General features: G+C 50.3%; 1 protein-coding gene across 1 annotated transcript in view; it reads right to left on the reverse strand.

Annotated features, from left to right (window-relative positions):
* Nucleotides 1–18,005, reverse strand: part of FHAD1 (forkhead associated phosphopeptide binding domain 1) — a 119,931-nt gene that overhangs the window by 8,039 nt on the left and 93,887 nt on the right. The window contains 8 exon segments of the mRNA XM_023509768.1: nucleotides 3,960–4,125; nucleotides 4,634–4,854; nucleotides 5,261–5,356; nucleotides 8,978–9,105; nucleotides 9,771–9,900; nucleotides 14,058–14,187; nucleotides 15,298–15,457; nucleotides 17,286–17,392. Coding sequence (XP_023365536.1) covers nucleotides 3,960–4,125; nucleotides 4,634–4,854; nucleotides 5,261–5,356; nucleotides 8,978–9,105; nucleotides 9,771–9,900; nucleotides 14,058–14,187; nucleotides 15,298–15,457; nucleotides 17,286–17,392 — 1,138 coding nt within the window.

The raw sequence follows: 18,005 nt of genomic DNA on the forward strand, positions 1-18,005 counted from the left end.
CTGACCTTCCCCTGTCCCGGCCAGCATCACTCTGCTGACCCTCCCCTGTCCCATGAGTTGGGTCCTGCTGCTGCCATTATTGTTGCTGCTGAGAGAACTGAGACAGAGCTAAAGTCACCTGCTGAGGCCTCCCCGGGGCAGAGGTGGGCTTGAACTCTGCTTGTTTAACTCCAAAATTCACCTGTTAGCTCTGAGAGACACTGCCATCTTACCTAGCAATGCTAGACGTGGACTAGACAGGGCATAGCCTGGGCCACTGACACCGTCACACTGTCCCATGCAGAGAGCTCTGTACCTGGGCATCCCACACCAAGAGGCTGGCAACAACAAGGTTCTCCGTGAATGCCTGGCACTGAGGTTCTCCCAGGATTTTATATCTAATCCCATTTGCGTAGCCAAAAGTTATCACTATGGAAATAGGACTTTCGATTGTGGAAAGTTCTGCTTGGCGAAGAAATGTTCAAACATTAAAATGACTTTGGTTTTGGTGTTTCCGTGTGTGTCTGTGTGTGTGTGTGGGGGGGGGAGGGGTGAGCGATTGCATTTCCAAGCGCCTCGACCATTCCGTCTCTAAGTATCGGTGCTGAGATTTTATACGAGAGACTCTGAAAAAGTCAAAGGCTCCTTGGGGAAACATTCCATGTAAAACTCAAAAAAAGTGAGGGGCTTTCTATTTTCCTTTAACTTCCATTTATAAAACGAAAATACATATACTCCCAGCAGGGAGCTGCTTACCCAGATGTATACAAGTTCCCTTTAGAATCCAGGAAAACTTAAAAAAATATTTTTCCTTCCTGGTAAATAAGAGCTCCTGACAGCGTGTTCATAACAGACTTTAAATGTAAACCCAAGCCCAGGAATGAACCCTGAGAGTGATGGGGGTGGGTATGAGAGGTGCCCTTTGAAAGGAATGGGGTGGCCGAAAGGACAGGCTCAGAGAGCAGGATTGGTGGGTCCCGTTTCTATAGCTGAGTAGCAGGGTGACACCACCCTCCACCTCCCCTCTCTCCTCAAAGGCTGATGTGAGGTGAGTGAGGCATGTGTGGGCTGGCTGGTAAGCCCTCCATAAACGATCCCAATACCATCAGCTTTGCCCTGACCGTGTCTATAGTTCCTATCAAATCTTTCCCTATGTTGTGAATTCCACAAATTCGAAAGCTCCCAGCTCTAAGTCTCCTGGGGACTCCCGAGACAGGCTTAACTTGGCCATTTCAGACCCTCCTCCAACACAGGCTTAACTTGGCCATTTCAGACCCTCCTCCACGGAAGACTGGTGCCAAACAGGCTGGCCCAGCCACCGCCTAGTATGTGAATGAGGTGGTCCATGAATAATGCATGTGAAGCTGATTATGTAAATCCTCAGGTTTGCTTACATTTTCAGCCAGCATACCACAATGGGCTTTTGGGACCCTTTGCTATCCCATTCTGGGGTTTGGTGTCTTTGCTTTGGGGTCTGGGCTGCCAAGCCCTGGGGGATGCCTTGGGAAGGAGCGAGCTCTGTCCAGAGGGCACATCGAAGGGCAAGCCAGACCTCCGTCTTTGCTGCCCAGCTCTCCCTGGCACGGCACAGCGTGAAAGGAAACTGTCCTCTGCCCGAGGCAGCCCCACAACGCACGCAGACTGAGGCCTGTGATGTTTAATTCAGAGCAGTGAATGCTAGGAGCCACATCCGGGGCTCAGTTAGAGCCTTCATTTCTGGGGCTGCAGGCCAGGGAGCTTTGTGACAGGTTTGCAGGATGGAGGGCAGTGCCTCCTGGTTGGAGAAGGAGCTTCCTTCTCTGGGGGGGTTGGTCTCCTCTGAGCTCAGGCAGACAACACACACACCCCCAGAGTCATGCTAACACAAATATTCACTCACACAGCACGCACACACACACTCCCACAGATGTGTACATGCACACACACACGTGAGCATGCACACGCACACACACACAACTCCAAAGTCAGGAAGGCTACCAATTACCAGGAGGAGATTTGGGGCTGGCCCCACAGACAGCATGGAAGCTGGGACAGGAAAGACCTGGGGGTCCCGTCCCAGCCCTGCTTACCAGCTACCATGCGAACCTGCACAAATCTCTTAACTCTTCAAGACTCAGTCTCCTCATCTGTAAAGTGGGGATCATTGTACCAGGCAGAGCTCTTAGCAGCATTAATACACCTGACCATGATGCAAAGCATGGACTGTGCCCAGGGCCTGACCTGTGACGGTCATGCAGCGCCCATGGCCATGGTTATTTTCCTCTTCTGCCTGATCCTGGCCTTGAAATCTGCTCTGCAGGAGTTAAGGGAAAGGGAGAGTCTGACTCTGTTTAGAAGTTACTCTTCCAGTGCCTGGTCTGGAGTGGGCCACGGACATGCCTGGGGACTGTAAGGTGGATGGATTGAGGGTTAACTGCAAGGCAGGCATGAAGCTCTGCCAGCCACTTGGAGGCTCAGGGTTGTCAGGGGGCCTCTGGAGCCTTCTGGGTGCTGGTCATGGGACTCACCTGAGAGACCATGTGTACAGGCATGGGCAGTGCAGAGAAGGCAACATCCACCTGCCAGTGCCAGGACTTAAGTGGGTACTTTATAATTTTTAAAAAATTTGTTATTGTCGTTACTGTGAGTTTTCTTTCTTTCTTTCTTTCTTTTTTTTTTTTGAGACAGAGTCTCACCTGGTCACCCTGGGTAGAGTGCCGTGGCATCTTAGCTCACAGCAACCTCAAACTCTTGGGTTCAAGTGATCCTCTGGCGTCAGCCTCCCAAGTAGCTGGGACTACAGGTGCCCACCCCAATGCCTGGCTATTTTTTAGAGACAGGGTCAGGCTGGTCCCGAACCTGTGAGCTCAGGCAATCCACCCACCTCGGCCTCCCAAGTGATGGGATTACAGGAGTGAGCCACTGTGCCTGGCCATAAGTGGGTACTTTAAAGACAGGATAAGTCCCCTCACTGTCCATAAGCGAGAGTGAGAAGGGTGAAGGATGCCTGCATGGTCTTCCATCCTCACCACCACTCTGTGAGGCGGGGGCTGTGAGCTTCCATTGACTGATGGGGAAAGAAGGCTCAGAGAGGGCAAGAAACTTGCACAAGGTCACACAGAAAATAAGTGGAAGATCTGAACCCAGGATGACCAACTCCTGTACTGTGTTACAGATGAGATACTGGAGGCTGGGGGCAGAGTCAATCTACTTTGGCTGGATCCCCAGCCTGAGCCTGGAATCTGGATTTCTCAAGCCAATGTTCCTTCCAGCTTCATCCGAGGAAGCCAGCCTTATCCTTATGCCAGTCCTCTGTGGCTCCTTCAGCCTGGATGTCCACCCGCCCATCGCTTTGGTGGACAAACTCCAACTCTCCTTTGTAACTCGGCATAGGTGTCAAGGCTTTGGGAGGCTGCTCTTGGGTGGGTGAATGCCCTCCCCTGGGCAACAGAGCCCCATGCACCCTCCTGATACAGCCCATGTCCCATTGCATCTGCCTGAAGTCAGTTCTTCACCTGTCTGTTCACACTAAGGGATATATTCTTCAGGGACGTTCAGTCTCCACGTCTTGATCCAGTGTCCATTTATGCACTCATCCATCTGTCCATCCATCAGCCTGTCTGCCTATCCCTCCGTCCATTCACCAAATATTAACTGGGTGTCTGCTATGTTTCCAGCACTCAGAATAGTGGACCCAAATCTCTACTCTCAAAGATCTGACTTATATATGTTTTTCCAGCTCCTGGCAGAACAGTAAAAACATGAATAACAGCCACCACTTAAAAAAGATACAGAGGAACCCCATGAGTTTCAGAGAGGTTAAGAAACCTGTCTAAGGTCATGCAGCAAACAGTAGAGCTCTGGTTTGAACCTAGTTTGTATGATACTGAAGCTATTCTGCTGCCTTCCTTTGCATCAGTAAACACTCCCACCCCATCTTTGCCATCGTCATGGGGAGCGGAGAGCAGCCTGGAGGCTCCACCCCAGCAGGGGCGTCTCACCTTCTGCTGTTTGATGGCCCTGTTGAGTCTCTTCTCCTGGGAGAGCTGCTGCTCCGTGCGCTCCAGGGCCTCCTTTAGCAGGGCCTTTTCTTCGGCCTCCTTGTAGATGTCGTCCTCTAGCTTGGCTATCTGGGACTCGTACATCTCAACAGACACTTTGCTCTGCCTGGGTGCACAGGAGAGAGTCTCTTTTCCCTCATCCTTCCCGTCCATCGTCAACGTCCCGTTCCCTGAAGCCTCTGCAGAGACTTCCAGGGAGGGCTCACGGAGGAGTGTCATTACAGGCTGGGCAGCGGGACAAGGATTTGGGGAGTGGGGGACAGAACAAAGGGCTCCTCCATGGAGTCTGTGCAGCCAGAGTGTGGCATCTCCCCACGTGCTAGAGCATAGGGGTGCAGCTATTGAAAATACGGTAGAACCCCCAAAGCCACACTAGGGGAGTCATCAGCCAAGGGTCATAAAGGTAGAGCTTGCACAGGAAGCGAGCCCAGGAATGGAGAAGCCCGAGAGCTTCTATGGCTGCTTTCATACAAACTCGCCTCTCTTGGGCCCTGGTGGCTGTCCGTCCCCCTTCCCTCCCGACATCTAGGTCATTCTGTGCTCAGGCCTTTGCCCTCCTGTTCTAGGCCGGGGGTCTCTGCCAGCTAGTGTTTAGACATGGGGCCCTGGGGTACCTGAGCTGTTCAATGTCCTTCTGGTACCCTCGCAGAAGCTCCTCTTTCCTCTCCAGCCGGCTCTTCAGCTGGGCAATCTTATCGAACACCAGGTCGAGGTCCCTTTGTCGAAGCTGGCTGACTCTCTCCCTCTCTTTGGAGGAGAGGTACTTCATGGACACGTGGCCTGACATGTCCTTGATGTTCATCAGACATCCCAGGGTTTTGCTCATGTCCATGTACTACAAGGAAAAGATTTGTGGGTGAGAGAGATGGCTCGAGACCGCTGGTGGCTGCTCTAAGGAAGCCGAGGTTTAATTTGGTTTCATACATTCTCTGCAATTGCAGAAGACAAACAAATGCTTTGGAAAGGAGTGCAACTGGGCTTCAGAACCACGTTCATTTTCTCCACATCCATTTACACTTTGCCTTTTTCGAGAACCGGAACAACAGACATAAACATTCATTCTGCCCAAAGAATCAGGCTATGCCATTTCCACCCGTGCTGGGATAATAGGCGGGTCTTGCAGAGTTATTAGAAAAACCAAATAGGTATATGAGGTTGATATTTAAACTGTCCCATGGTTAACAATGACTGCAGGGGGCTCAGGTTTTGGGAGTGGTGGTGCAGATGTCGTAAATACGTACCAGCTTTTCACTGAGCTCTAAAGCCTCCGATGCATTCACTTTCTCCGACTTCTCCACTGCTGAGCCGGAGCCTGGACGGCACAGGTGATTCTGAAGCTGAAATCAAAAAGGAAAACTCTCTCTCGGCGTTCTGTCCCGAGTTTCTACCAGCAGAAGCTGCAGCGCTGTGTGATTACTGAAGAGCGACTCAGGCTGATTTTCGTTTCCGTTCCTGGCCATTCAGTCTGATTTCTTCGTCAATGGCTTTCTTATAATCCTATTCCTACTCTTCAGAGGAAGACTCTCTCTCTGAAATTATACATCACTCATCTCATTCTTTAATCACGGTCTTCCTTCTAGAACGGTGGCTCTTGGTTGGGGTGATTTTGTTCCCTCCCCAGGGACATTTGGCAGCAGAGTCTGGACACATTTGGGGTTGTCACAACTGAGGATGGGGAGTGCTACTGGCGTCTAGTGGGTAGAAGGCAAGAGCGCTGCTAGACACCCTGCAATACACAGGTCACCCCCTGCTCCCCCATTGGCCCAGAGTGATCTGGCTCAAAATATTCACAGTGCTAAGGCCGAGAAAGCCTACTGCTATTCTGCAGAAACGGGGGCTGTGTTGCTGTTTGCTCAAGGTCCCACTCCTTGGGTATCTGGTGCAGAGTGGCACAGAAGGGGCGTGTCTGTTGAATGATTGGCTGCAGGTTCCACAGAAGATATCCCCGCTCTTTTGATTAAAGGGCTCTCATTTGTGCGCCGCAGAAACCAGACCCCCAGGAAGTTTGGCTAGTGTGGAACCTGGCAAGTGAGCATTGCTTCCAGCCCGCTCCAGAGACAGGGCAAGGGAAGGGTGCTCACAGCTGCGCATGTGCTGAGACCCTGCTCAGCCAGCTGGCTGTGGAAAGCCCCAATCAAATTCATGAAGAAGCCACCAGGCCATGCAGGATGTCGGTCTGGAGGGCCACAAACAACCCTCACGATTCTCCTTACAATTAAATTGGGACTTCAGTGTTTGCCACGAACATCTCAGCCTGGGGCAGTTACTGGCACTACACTGTAAACAACTGAGATTTCAAATCAACCAACCAACCAAAACCCAATCACGAAAAAACAAAGGCCTAAAACTCTATAGGTCTTTGGATTTTATAGGACTGTGATACTGTGATAGGCAAGTGTAGACATATTTGTCTATTTTAAGAGTGGATGCATTGAGTGGCGTCTGTGGCTCAGGGGATAGGGCGCCAGCCCCATATACCGAGGGTGGCAGCTTCAAACCTGGCCCTGGCCAAACTGCAACAACAACAAAAATAACTGGGTGTTGTGGCGGGCACCTGTAGTCCCAGCTACTCTGGAGGCTGAGGCAAGAGAATCGCTTAAGCTCAAGAGCTGGAGGTTGCTGTGAGCTGTAATGCCACAGCACTCTAATGAGGGCAGCAGAGTAAGACTTTGTCTCCAAAAAAAAGAAAGAGTGGATGCATTTATCTATTTATAGGGATAAGAATAAAGAGGGTAGTTGACCATGACAATAACTTGTGCAGATTTGCAGCAAAAGAGCCTAAAATGCAGCTTGGCATCTCCAGCCCCCTCCGCTGCATCCTCTGCACCCCTCTCCAGGATCCCCTCTTTTCCTGAAGGTGGCAGAAGTCCTGAGGAAGGGTCATCTAAGGAAAAATCTGAGCTACAGGTCCAGTCACACTGTCCTCCCCTCTTCTCTGCAGACTAGTGACATCCAGGGACACAGTCCTGCTTCCATCATTCATTATCTCTGTGACCTTGGGGGAGGTACTTGACCTTCTGAAGCCTCAATTTTTCTTATATGTAAAATGGGAATAATAATAGTAAGTATGTCCCAGGCTGCTGTGAGGATTAAATGAAGGGCTCAGCTCAATGCCTGGCACACAGGAAGTGCTCCATAACTATCAGCTCCCTTCTCTTCTTTTAATTTTAATTATTGCCACCCTCGGAAGATTGAGGCCTTTTATGTAAGAGAGCCGAGAGGTGTTTCCTGCTGTTTGGTGTCAGTGGTGGGATCAGGGAAGCCAAGTCTTAGAAGCAGAACCAGGCTGGGCCTCCACCTGGAGAGTGCCCCTCCACTCCCAACCTTGGGTTGGGGGGGTGGTTCTTTCATGTAGAAAACCAGCTCATTTCTAAATAACCTCTAAAGCATATGTCCACAGAGCAGTGTTGGGAGAGAATGTTGGGGTAAATAGGATGGCCTCGTGATTTCTTCTAAAAGCCTGTGTGGAGCCTAGATCCAGCTTTGGCAGCCAGCACGCGCTGGCAGTGATTGACGCTGACCTGAGCTGTCCATTGTCATATATGTGTCCATCAAATGCCCAAGTCCATGCAGGGTACAGGTGCCCCTTCAATTTCACATTCAAATCACTTCTGAAAATTCTGGCAATTAAAACCGTGCCCCTTTAAGAAGAGCCATTTTCCTTGAGTAATAGTATTTAAATAAAGGTGGGTGGATTGCTTGAGCTCAGGAGTTCAAGACCAGCCTGAGCCAGAGCGAGATCCCCTCTCTAAAAAAAAAAAAGAAAATAGCTGGGCATTGTGGCAGGCACCTGTAGCTCCAGCTACTCAGGAGGCAGAGGCAAGAGGATTGTTTGAGCCCAAGAGTTTGAGGATGCTGTGAGCTGTGATGCTACAGCACTCTACTGAGGGTGACAAAATGAGACTTAGGCTCAAAAAAAAAAAAAAAGTAGGCAACATCTATGGCTCAAAGGAGTGGGGTGCCGGCCCCATGTGCCAGATGTGGTGGGTTCAAACCTGGCTCCAGCCAAAAAAAAACAAAAACCTGTAAAAAAAAAAGTACTTAAATAATATTTAATAATAATAATAACAGCTGGCTTGGTGCCTGTGGCTCAAGTGGCTAAGGTGCCAGCCATATATACCTGAGCTGGCAGGTTCAAATCCAGTCTGGACCCACCAAACAACAATGACGGCTGCAACCAAAAAATAGCCAGGTGTTGTGGTGGGCGCCTGTGGTCCCAGCTACTTGGGAGGCGGAGGCAGAAGACTTGCTTGAGCCCAGGAGTTGGAGGTTGCTGTGAGCTGTGATGTCATAGCACTCTACCCAGGGGGACAGCTTGAGGCTCTGTCTCAAAAAATAATAATAATAATAACAGCTATCATTTATTTATGTTCCTTGTGAGCCAGGCACTGGGTTAATTATAGAATTCCCTCCTTTAATTTTTTTCATCATCCCTTTGCAGCTGGGAAATGGAGCCCCAGAAAGGTTAAGAGCCTTGTCCCAAGTCACACAGTTTGCAGAGCTAGGATCGGACGCATCCCTCTGACTCCAGAATCCATGTCCTTCTAATCATAGCTCTTTTCTGCTACTTTTTATATGTTTGTGTTTATCAGTTTACAGTGATAGGCAAACTTTAGGCAAACCCAATGTGTAATGTTGTACACTAGCTCCCTAAACGTGTTCTGCAGAATGTAACCCATGATGGGAAAAGGGCCCGTGGTACTTTCTCGGCTGGTCTGGGCCACGGTCAACACAATGACACACCATGGTGCCCAACGCAGGTGGCTGTCTTCCTATGTAAACACTGGACAACTGGTAAGGCCAGGACACCGACCAGTGAGCACAGACACCAGCCCGTCGGGGAGGACCTGGCCCTGAACCTCTGATATATATGGCTGTGCTAGGGCACCTGGGTGTCTGCCCTCAGGCCCACCCTCTCCACATGCCAGTCACGGCAGAGACAAAGTTTCTTTGGTTACCGATGGGATCTCTATTCTTGAGAGAGCTGGAAAATCAGGTTGTGTGTCCAATAACATTTTCTGGATATTTTTTTCCATTCTGAGAGTCTTTAATTCTAGAATTGATTCATTCAGGTTGTCCTTATTATCTATAAAAGAAATAATTTAGGCTCAAAAGAAAGGCTCAGGAAGAAGTCATTTCATGTAATAACTGTAGCTGCTACTTAGGGGACACTTACCACGGGCCTATTTTAATTCTCACGACCTCCCTTGGCAGATGTGGAAACTGAGGCCCAGAGAGATTAAAGGGCTAGTTCAAGGTCACACTGTGAATATGAGGCTGCAGCCACACAGGTGCCAGCACTATGGCATGAGGGGCGAACTTTGCTAAGGTCCTTTGGCCACAGAACAAGGGTAGACCTTGAACCCAGACTTCTAGCTCCTAGCCCGCTACTCTACCCAGCAGGAAGTTCCAGATCTTGAGATAGCCCTACCCCTGCTAAATGGGGTGCTGTAAAATGTTCCCCAACATGGATCCTCAGATGTTAGTCCATGATAAGGTTTCTACCCGGCCACAGCGAAATAAGAAAAAGGACACTAGTGAGTTTTTTTTTTCACTGAAATCCTATTTATTGAGTATTGAGGTCTGCACTTGATCCTGAGTTCGTGGCCTGTCCATCTTTTTCTGTATCGCAATATCCTTTCAGCACTGAGATCATGGGGAGGTAAGATGACAGGCCCGGCAAATCAGCCAGTCCCCACAGCGTGCCTGTGTCTGGGGTCCACCGCTGTGGCCAGGAAGGAGGAAACTTACGTGGCGAGCAGGTTTTCTCAAGTTCTTTAATTCTCGCTCGAAGTTCAGATAAGGCCTTTTTCTGACGCTGAATGACCTCCTCGTGTCGAGACCCTTTGCACTTGGCTCCGAGGTCACTGAAAGTTTGCTCCTGTGGGCACAATGGCGTAGACAGCAGTTAATTAGGGACTGGAATATTTCTCTGACATTCACAGAAACGTGGGCAATTCACGCGCGGCAGCAACTCTGTCACTTAGCACCTTTAGAAAATCTCATAAGGGGTTTGGTGGAGAAGGAATTTAAGTTTTCCATCTCAAATATCAAGTCCTATCTAGGGAGATCTCCAACTTTCCTATCTACTGAGCAACACTGTAAATAAAAGATCCCTCTTATATTTCCTTTGCCTGCTTTCTTTATTTTTTTCTTCTAATACCCTTCCATGCCTGAGTTTCCACGTGTTGTCATTCTGGTCTTGTTTGTGAATCATCATGGCTCTTAGACTCCTGGAGGTAATGATGCTTTCCTTTTATTAATAACGGTCATATAGAGCCTTGTCTAACATCAGCAAGGGGAGATTTGCTACACTGGCTCTCAGTTGGTCTGGAGAAAGGAGAACCATACTCTGAGATTTCTGGAGCCTCTAGGAGAACATTGCCCCCCAGAGCTTCCTATGAAAATGGAAAAGTTTTATTCATGCGCCATCCAATATCATGGCCACTGGAGACACGCAGACCATAGTGGGCAGCTCAGGGCTTGAGTTGGGTTTACTAAGAGCACAGACCATTAAAGATCTTCATCTTTTAAGGGTCACGTACCTTTTTTTTTTTTTGAGACAGTCTCACTATGTTGCCCTCAGTAGAGTGCTGTGACGTCACAGCTCACAGCAACCACAAACTCTGTGGGCATAAGCGATTCTCTTGCCTCAGCCTCCCAAGTAGCTGGGACTACAGGTGCCTGCCACAACAGTCGGCTATTTTTTTTTCATTGTTGCTGTTGTGGCAGTTGTCGTTGATGTTTAGCTGGCCCGGGCTGGGTTTGAACCCGCCACCCTTGGTGCATGTGGTTGGTGCCGTAACCACTGTGCTTCGGGCACTGCCTCATGTACCTTTTTAAGATTTGAAAGAACACAGGGTTCTTTTCTCCAGAAAAACTTAACCTGCACACAAAATTTTGCACATGTCTAGAGGTTCAAGGACCTCCTGAATTCTAGTCACGAGCTACAAGTTACTCATTTGTCTAGGGTAAGCAATTCATTCATTCACACAGATTTATGGAGCAGCTCTACGCCCCAAGCCTTGTTCTAGGCTTTGGGGATTCAGCAGTGACTCATACCGGTAACACCCCTGCTGTCATGGGTGCTGTCCTGGGTTTTGCGTCCTAAACTGGGGAGACTGACAACAGGAAAAAAAACAGGGAAGATTCATGGTGGATAGTGATGAATGGTATAGAGAAAATGAAGTGGGGAAGTGGGAAGGGGTGTCGGGAAGGGTTTGCAATTGTAGATTGTAGATCGAGCTGCCGGGGAAGGCCTCCATCACACTGGCAGGAAAGGGAAGAAACTGACAATCTGGTTCTCCTATAATAATTTTTAAAATAACAATTTTGGCTCACTGCATACGTAGAGAGAGAGATAAATACAGATAGAGACGATGACATATGTAGCACGAAGTGAACCAAAATTATTTTTAGAATTGTCTATCAATCATCTATCTATTTATCAATGCCAGCACCAACTACATGCCAGACACCATTCTAGGTGCTGGGGTGAAATCAGGGACCAGGCAGACAAGCTGCCACCGAGCTCAGACAGATGACAAAGGAGCAGATAGGTACGTAAATATTCCCCAACGTGACAAGTGCTACCAGGGAGACAAAGTGGAGGAGGGGAAAGGAGACATTCGTTTGCTCTTCTCCCTGTGGGGACGCCAAGGGCTGTCAGGGGTGTCCCAGGTCCCATGCTAGCTGCGCTGGCCTCTGGGGGTCTGGAGTCCAGGGCCCATGGCCTCCTCCAGGGGCTCAGTAGTGCCATCTGAGGGACTGTCCTTCATGTCCCCAGTACTGGCTCCTTCCCTTCCTTCAGGCTCTGCCCCAGGTCTCCTCCTGCACAGGCCTCCCCACCACCTCATCTGGAAGAGCTCCCACCCCCAGCACATGACTTTCTGCCCCAATCTGCCCTGTGGGTATTCGGGACACTTATCCCCACCTGACTCTTGATGTTGACTTGACTACAACTCACTGCTGACTTGCCTACTTCCCACGCTCTCCTCCCGGAACACAGCCTCTGGGAGGGCGAGGTCTTTTTCCCCTTTGTGGACCCGCTGTTCCCTGCTGGCTGGACGTAGTAAGCGCTCAACAAACGCAAATGGAGTGAGGTCACAAACAGGAGCCGCAGAGCTCGCCCGGGGCTGGGACCAGGGCTCAGCAGCCAAGCAAGGGCACCTCATCCCCAGCTGCACTTAGCGGGACCCCGGCTCCAGCCTGCTGCAGGCTGCACAGCTGGTCCCCTTCCCAGGTTGGTGACACTGGCCTGACTCATCTCTTTGAGAGTGTGTGCTTGCCCTGGGAGTAAATGACTAGAATGTTCTCTGTCTCTCTATCTACCCGTCTCTGTGTACAGGAAAGGGCAGGAGATACTGAATTCTGGGGATTGTGGCGGAGCCAGGGCGGTGAGGCTCTGGTGCAGCCTTTGGCCTGGGGAGCTCCCAGAACTCCCTGTGACCCTTCCTCATGGCTCTTCTGGGAATTTATTTATTTAGAGAGGATGGAGATTCTTCCTCATGTGACTTTTAAGCCCTCTGACCTACTCTGGCTTAAAAAGCAGGAAGTAGCCTCAGGGAATAAACACACTTTCCTTTCATCTTGCAGCACCCCCACCCGTATCCCCCACTCCCCACTGATCCCTCCTCATAACACAAACTAAAAGTCAAGGGCCAGTTCAACAATCCATTCCATCCAACATGCAGGATGTCCAAGGCGGGGATTGGTGCGGGCAGGAACCCTCCACTCCCCAGCACGCAGCAGGTGCCCAATTGCTGTTTAATGTGTGGATAAATATGGGTCCAGTCCTGTTCTAAGAACCTGGGGTTCCATCTGGAGTGACATCCGCTCCCTGCTCCACAGAGCTTAGTCCCCTCCCAGTTGCCTTGAGTAACAAGAAGACACCCCCTTTAAAGTGCTCTGGACAGCACCGGTGCCAAGAACAGCGGCTGGACCTCGAGCCCTTTCGTTCAAGCTGTTTGTGGCCTGGCTCGACGCCATGTTGGCAGGGGAAAGGCATCTTTGAGAAAGCAGGAAGGCGAGCTGACACATTTGGCCCTGCTTCCTCGTGAAAATCCAAAGCCCATTACTGGAACACCCTGCTCGCAATCTTCCTAAAGCCACGGAAACGGATATCCTCAGGCTCCTGGAAACCTGGGGCCTCAAGGAACCACTACACCCCACGATCAGCCCCAGCCACAGCTTCCAAAATTATGAACCAGCTTCCAGGACACCAAGACCCGTTCCCTGTTTGATGTGCAGCTGGGACTTCCAGGCGTGCAAAGGCTTCTGGGTGGGCACACAGGGAGTAGCTGTCAGAGGCAGCCGTGGGCCACGAATTGCATGGCTCTTTGGAGAGGCAGTGGGCCTAACAGTTTAGAAACTACAAGTGCATCAACTGTGACATCGTGAAACAGAGAAACAACCTAAGTGTCTGCCAACAGGGGACTGGTTGGATAAAAGAGACACAGTTGGAAGTCTGTGCAGTCATTTAAAAGACTGAGACAGATCTTCATATATGTACTTGAAAAGATGCCGTAAAATAGAGTCATGTAAAAACAAAACCATGTTGCAGAATGTATATGGGTGGATCCCATTAGCAATACAATTACCTACATGTATTAAGTTAGCATCTGGATGCATGGGGCTGTGTGTCTGCCTATGTTTGTTCATGTGTATATACAGATAAATTTTTTCTCAGCCATCCCTGAGGTGGGGACTGTTGTTACTCCCAGACAAGGAACTAGCAGTATACAGTACGCAGTTTCTAAGTGGAGGAGGTGGGATTTGAACCCAGGCAGAGGATCCCCTGCACACTCCTGCCCACAGGAGGATGTGGAGGCCTGATCTGATGACACACATGTCAAACTGTGGACAGCGGTGACCTCTGGGGACTGCGATCAAAGGGGCAGGAGTCTGTGTTTTACTTTGTACATTACACACAAAGCAGGTGGTACTTTTGGAACTTAGAATGAAATCTCTTCAATGGGAAGGAAAGCCACCTCGGTCTTAGCGTGCCCTTCTTGTTGCTTGGGACTAGGGAGCACTCACCTCTTGGCTGCTTGAATTCTCTGTGTCTGTTGGTTCTATCTGCACGGAGATGTCCCGCATCTGGGCCTTCTTCTTGGGCTTCTGTTCCTTCTCTGGGTTCATCTGGAGCTTTTGTTTCTCTTGGGCAACCCTAGGACAGAGAGGAGGAGTCACAGGATGACACAAGAACAGGTCCTGAGAACCACAGGTAACTTTTGTACCCCTGGGCAGACTAGAAAACGGAGCTCTATTTTTACTCCAGGTAACTGAAATATTTGAGACTTCGAGTCTCCTGCTCCCAGATTTCAAGAGAACTGAGTGTCAGGAGACTTATGAGGAGTGGCCAGGGTAGTTGGCACCTGTCTTTGCTTCCTGCACTGTGGACATTAGCGGTGGCACTTACAGGGTCATCTCCTGCATATCTATAATCCTAACACCTTGTATGTGTTAACCCTTGTATTTCTCATAATAATTCTGTGAGCTGGAATTTCCTTGTTCTGTTTTTCAGACAAGCAAAGAGACATAGCAAGTTGCTGCCCGTGGTCACTGAACTTGTGCATGGAGGCATCTGGCTTTGAAACCAGGCAGCCTGGAGCCACAGCCTGTTCTTTTAGCCACTATACGCATCTGCCTGGGCCACCAGGAACATGAAGCTACAGGATATACACAAAACACCACTTTTACTCAACCTTTTTTGGGGGGGGGGGCGGGGAATATTACTTATGTTAAAATATGGATGAAGAAAAATACAAACTCATAGGTGTTTTTTAGATGAATCCATGGGACAATGACAATATGTTTTTTATCACGACACCTCCAGTTTATTCGTCTATTCAGTAACTATTAAGCTCCTTTACGTGCCAGGCACTGTGTGAATGTGGGGCCCATACAGACCCTGTCCTCCTGGGGAAGGCAGGTGATAAACAGGCAATCGTAGCCTTGTCGTGTGGCAAGTGGTGGGTCAGACAGAGTGCAGGGGCTGAGGGACCCCAGGCAGAGCGGGATCCCTTGGCTCTGTTTGCTGAGGGAGGGAGGGCTTCCTGGAGGAAGTGGCATTCAAGCTGAGCCTGCCTTCTGGAATATTGGGCAAGAATGTTTGAGAAGCACAGAACTAAGCCAAGCCCTGTTTTAACTGATGAGGCTGTGAAACAATGAAACGTGTCTCATTCATTCCTTCAGCACCTCAAGCAGCACCTGCAGAGTCCTCTGTTCGTGTGAGGTTCCTGGGGCCCCCCAGGCCCTGCGGGGGCCTCCCACGCACCTGAGCGCCTCTCTGAGGACCTTCAGCTCCCTCTCTTTCTTCTCCAACAGGCTGTTCATGTGGATCATCTTCTGCTTGAGCACACTCAGCTCTCGGCTCTGCTGCTGGACCAGCGCCATGTTCCGCTCCAGCTCTATCTTCTGCTTCTCGTTAAGTTCCCCTGGGAGCAACGTGCAAGCTGGTGAGGGAGGGGGTCTCTGCTAGGGCACCACAGATCTGTCAGGCCTCCGGGGACCACGAGGCAGGTCTGCCCTCCTGGAATCTCAGGGGTTTCAGTAACAGCCAGGAGGTCTGTTTGCACCGTGGCCAGTAACAGCATCAGCATACAACGTCCCTCCTGGCAGGTGCTGGCTTGCTAAGACCCCTGGGCTCCTGCCTCACCCCAGCATTGTACCAGTACACGCTGTCAGGGCCGCCCTTAGCCCAAGGCAGCCACCAGAGCTGAGACCTTAGTCTGCCAGGTGCAGTGACCTCCTGCCAACGGCCCCTCAGCTGGGGCATCCTGGAGGCACATGCTCCCCCTGGCTCCTCAGCACTGCCCGGCAGAATTAAGCTCCACTTGCCCTCTGTGCCCACTTGACCGACAGCCCACTGTTACTTGCTTTCTTCCTCTTCCTGTCTTGCTCCCTGCGCCACTGCTGTTGTTTCCTGAGATTTCTGCTTGAATAAACTGCCTGCAGTGGAATTCTGCTCTCTGGGCTTGCTTCTGGAGAAACCCAGACTAAGACACCTGCATTACCTCGAATCTTCTTGGCAACACCACAAGGCAGTTTCTATTAATATCCCCACTTCACAGATGCAGAAACTGAGGCTCAGAGAGGCAAAGGGACTACTTGCCTAAGGTCATGCAGAGCAGGGGCAGAACTGGGTCCAACATCTCCTGATGCCAGAACTGGTCACTGCAGCCTCTGTACTATGCTTTATCATATCTTACTATGGAAAAATGACTCTTTACAGAACTCAGCCCTACGTGGGGGTGGGGACAGGAACAGCCACAGAGAGCGAACGCCGCTGAAGGTTCGGGGATGTATAGGGTTTGAGATGGGCACGGGATAAGAAGAGCGTTCTTTCCCCTCCCTTTACTTCCCCAGACTTAGTTCTCTGCCCTGACTGCTGCCTGACAATGCCTTTTGGCTCCGTGGAGATGAGGGACAGGAAGAAGAAATAAAAGGACAGAGCAGCAAAGTGGGAATACGAAGCCAGTGCTGCTGTGTCTGTCTGAAAAGTGTGTCCATCTCACGGTTATTTGCCCCTACTCTGGTGGCCACTGACATCCACCTCACCCCTAGGAAAGAGGGTGTTTTTGTATCCAAGGGACAGGCAGCCTGGGGAGGCCACTGTGGCTACACTCCAAAGCCAGTGAGCGCCAGGGTTTGGGAAAACTGGCCTCCCCTGGGGGCCCAGGACTGCTCTCCAAGCCTTTGCTCTCAGAGGCAAGTCTTTTGTGGTAGAAGAAATTTCTTCTCCAAAAAGAAAGTTGCATATCAATGCAGAGGGCCAAAGTCCTTCAGAGAATGTGGCCCTTGGCCCGTTGGCATTGGGGTTCAGAGCTATATACATACAAGATACAGCTTTTGCTGGCTCGGCACCTGTAGCTCAGTGGCTACGATGCTGGCCACATACACTGGGGATGGCGAGTTTGAACCCAGCCTGGGGCCTGCCAAATGACAAATATAAAAAAAAATTAGCTGGGAGTTGTGGCGGGCTTCTGTAGTCCCAGCTACTTGGGAGGCTGAAGCAAGACAATCGCTTAAGCCCAAGAGTTTAAGGTTGCTATGAGCTGTGATGCCACAGCACTTTACCAAGGGCACATAGTGAGACTCTGTCTCAAAAAAAAGATAGCTTTTGCTGACCCCAAGTTACAGGTGTCAGCACAAGAATACAGGTTGGCTGGAATTTTTTATACCAAAGTTCCCAACTCTCAAGCCCCGTTTCCTTCTTTTCCCAAGAGGGTCAGGACATCAAGGGACACAGGAAATGGGTCAAACCTCTCAAATCTGACATGCGGCTGTGGGCTTCCGTGAGATCTTTCCTTAACTTCATGATGATCTCCTGCTGAGACAGGATTTCCTTCTGAGCAGTCAGTAAGTCCTCTCTGAAATTCACAAAGACAGGCCAAGTCAGTTCAACTCAATCTTCCCGGGGTCTCTGAGTGTCTGGAAGGGGCCACACACAAATCAGGGTGAGGTTCAACCATGGTCCTTGGGATACCATCCCAGCAGAGGGAGGAACTCTCTCAAGACAAAACTTCATTCCGATGAACCTTCATTTTAAAAAACAAAATGAGACAGCACAAAGGGTGTGGCTGGGTTTGGTCTGAGGCTGAAATATGCCTTGTGTGAGGGTGACACCACTTCTGGGTCCATTATCCACCAGCATGAATTGACATGGCTGTGGGCTTTTGGATGGGGGAAGTAGGGAAGACTATTTTTGGTGGATTCAGAGATTGTTTGAGGACAGGGAAGAAGAAAGAGAGGAAGACACTATGGCTTTTGTTTTCTCTCCAGCTCCTCTGAATTCCTGGCGGACAGAGGTGGGGCCAGAGATGAATGAATGAATGGTGTTCGTGGGGGTATCAGTGAAAGAGTGGGCTTCAGGGCCCAGACAACCAAGGGGGCACAGGGATAGCAAAGGACAGTCCCTCACCCCAACCCAGAGAGCAGGACAGCTCCGCACTGAGAGGCCCAGGGTGGTTGGTGGGGGGGGGG

The sequence above is a fragment of the Otolemur garnettii genome, unplaced genomic scaffold (assembly GCF_000181295.1).
Source record: "Otolemur garnettii isolate 467f Iridium unplaced genomic scaffold, OtoGar3 scaffold00009, whole genome shotgun sequence".
NCBI lineage: Eukaryota > Metazoa > Chordata > Mammalia > Primates > Galagidae > Otolemur > Otolemur garnettii.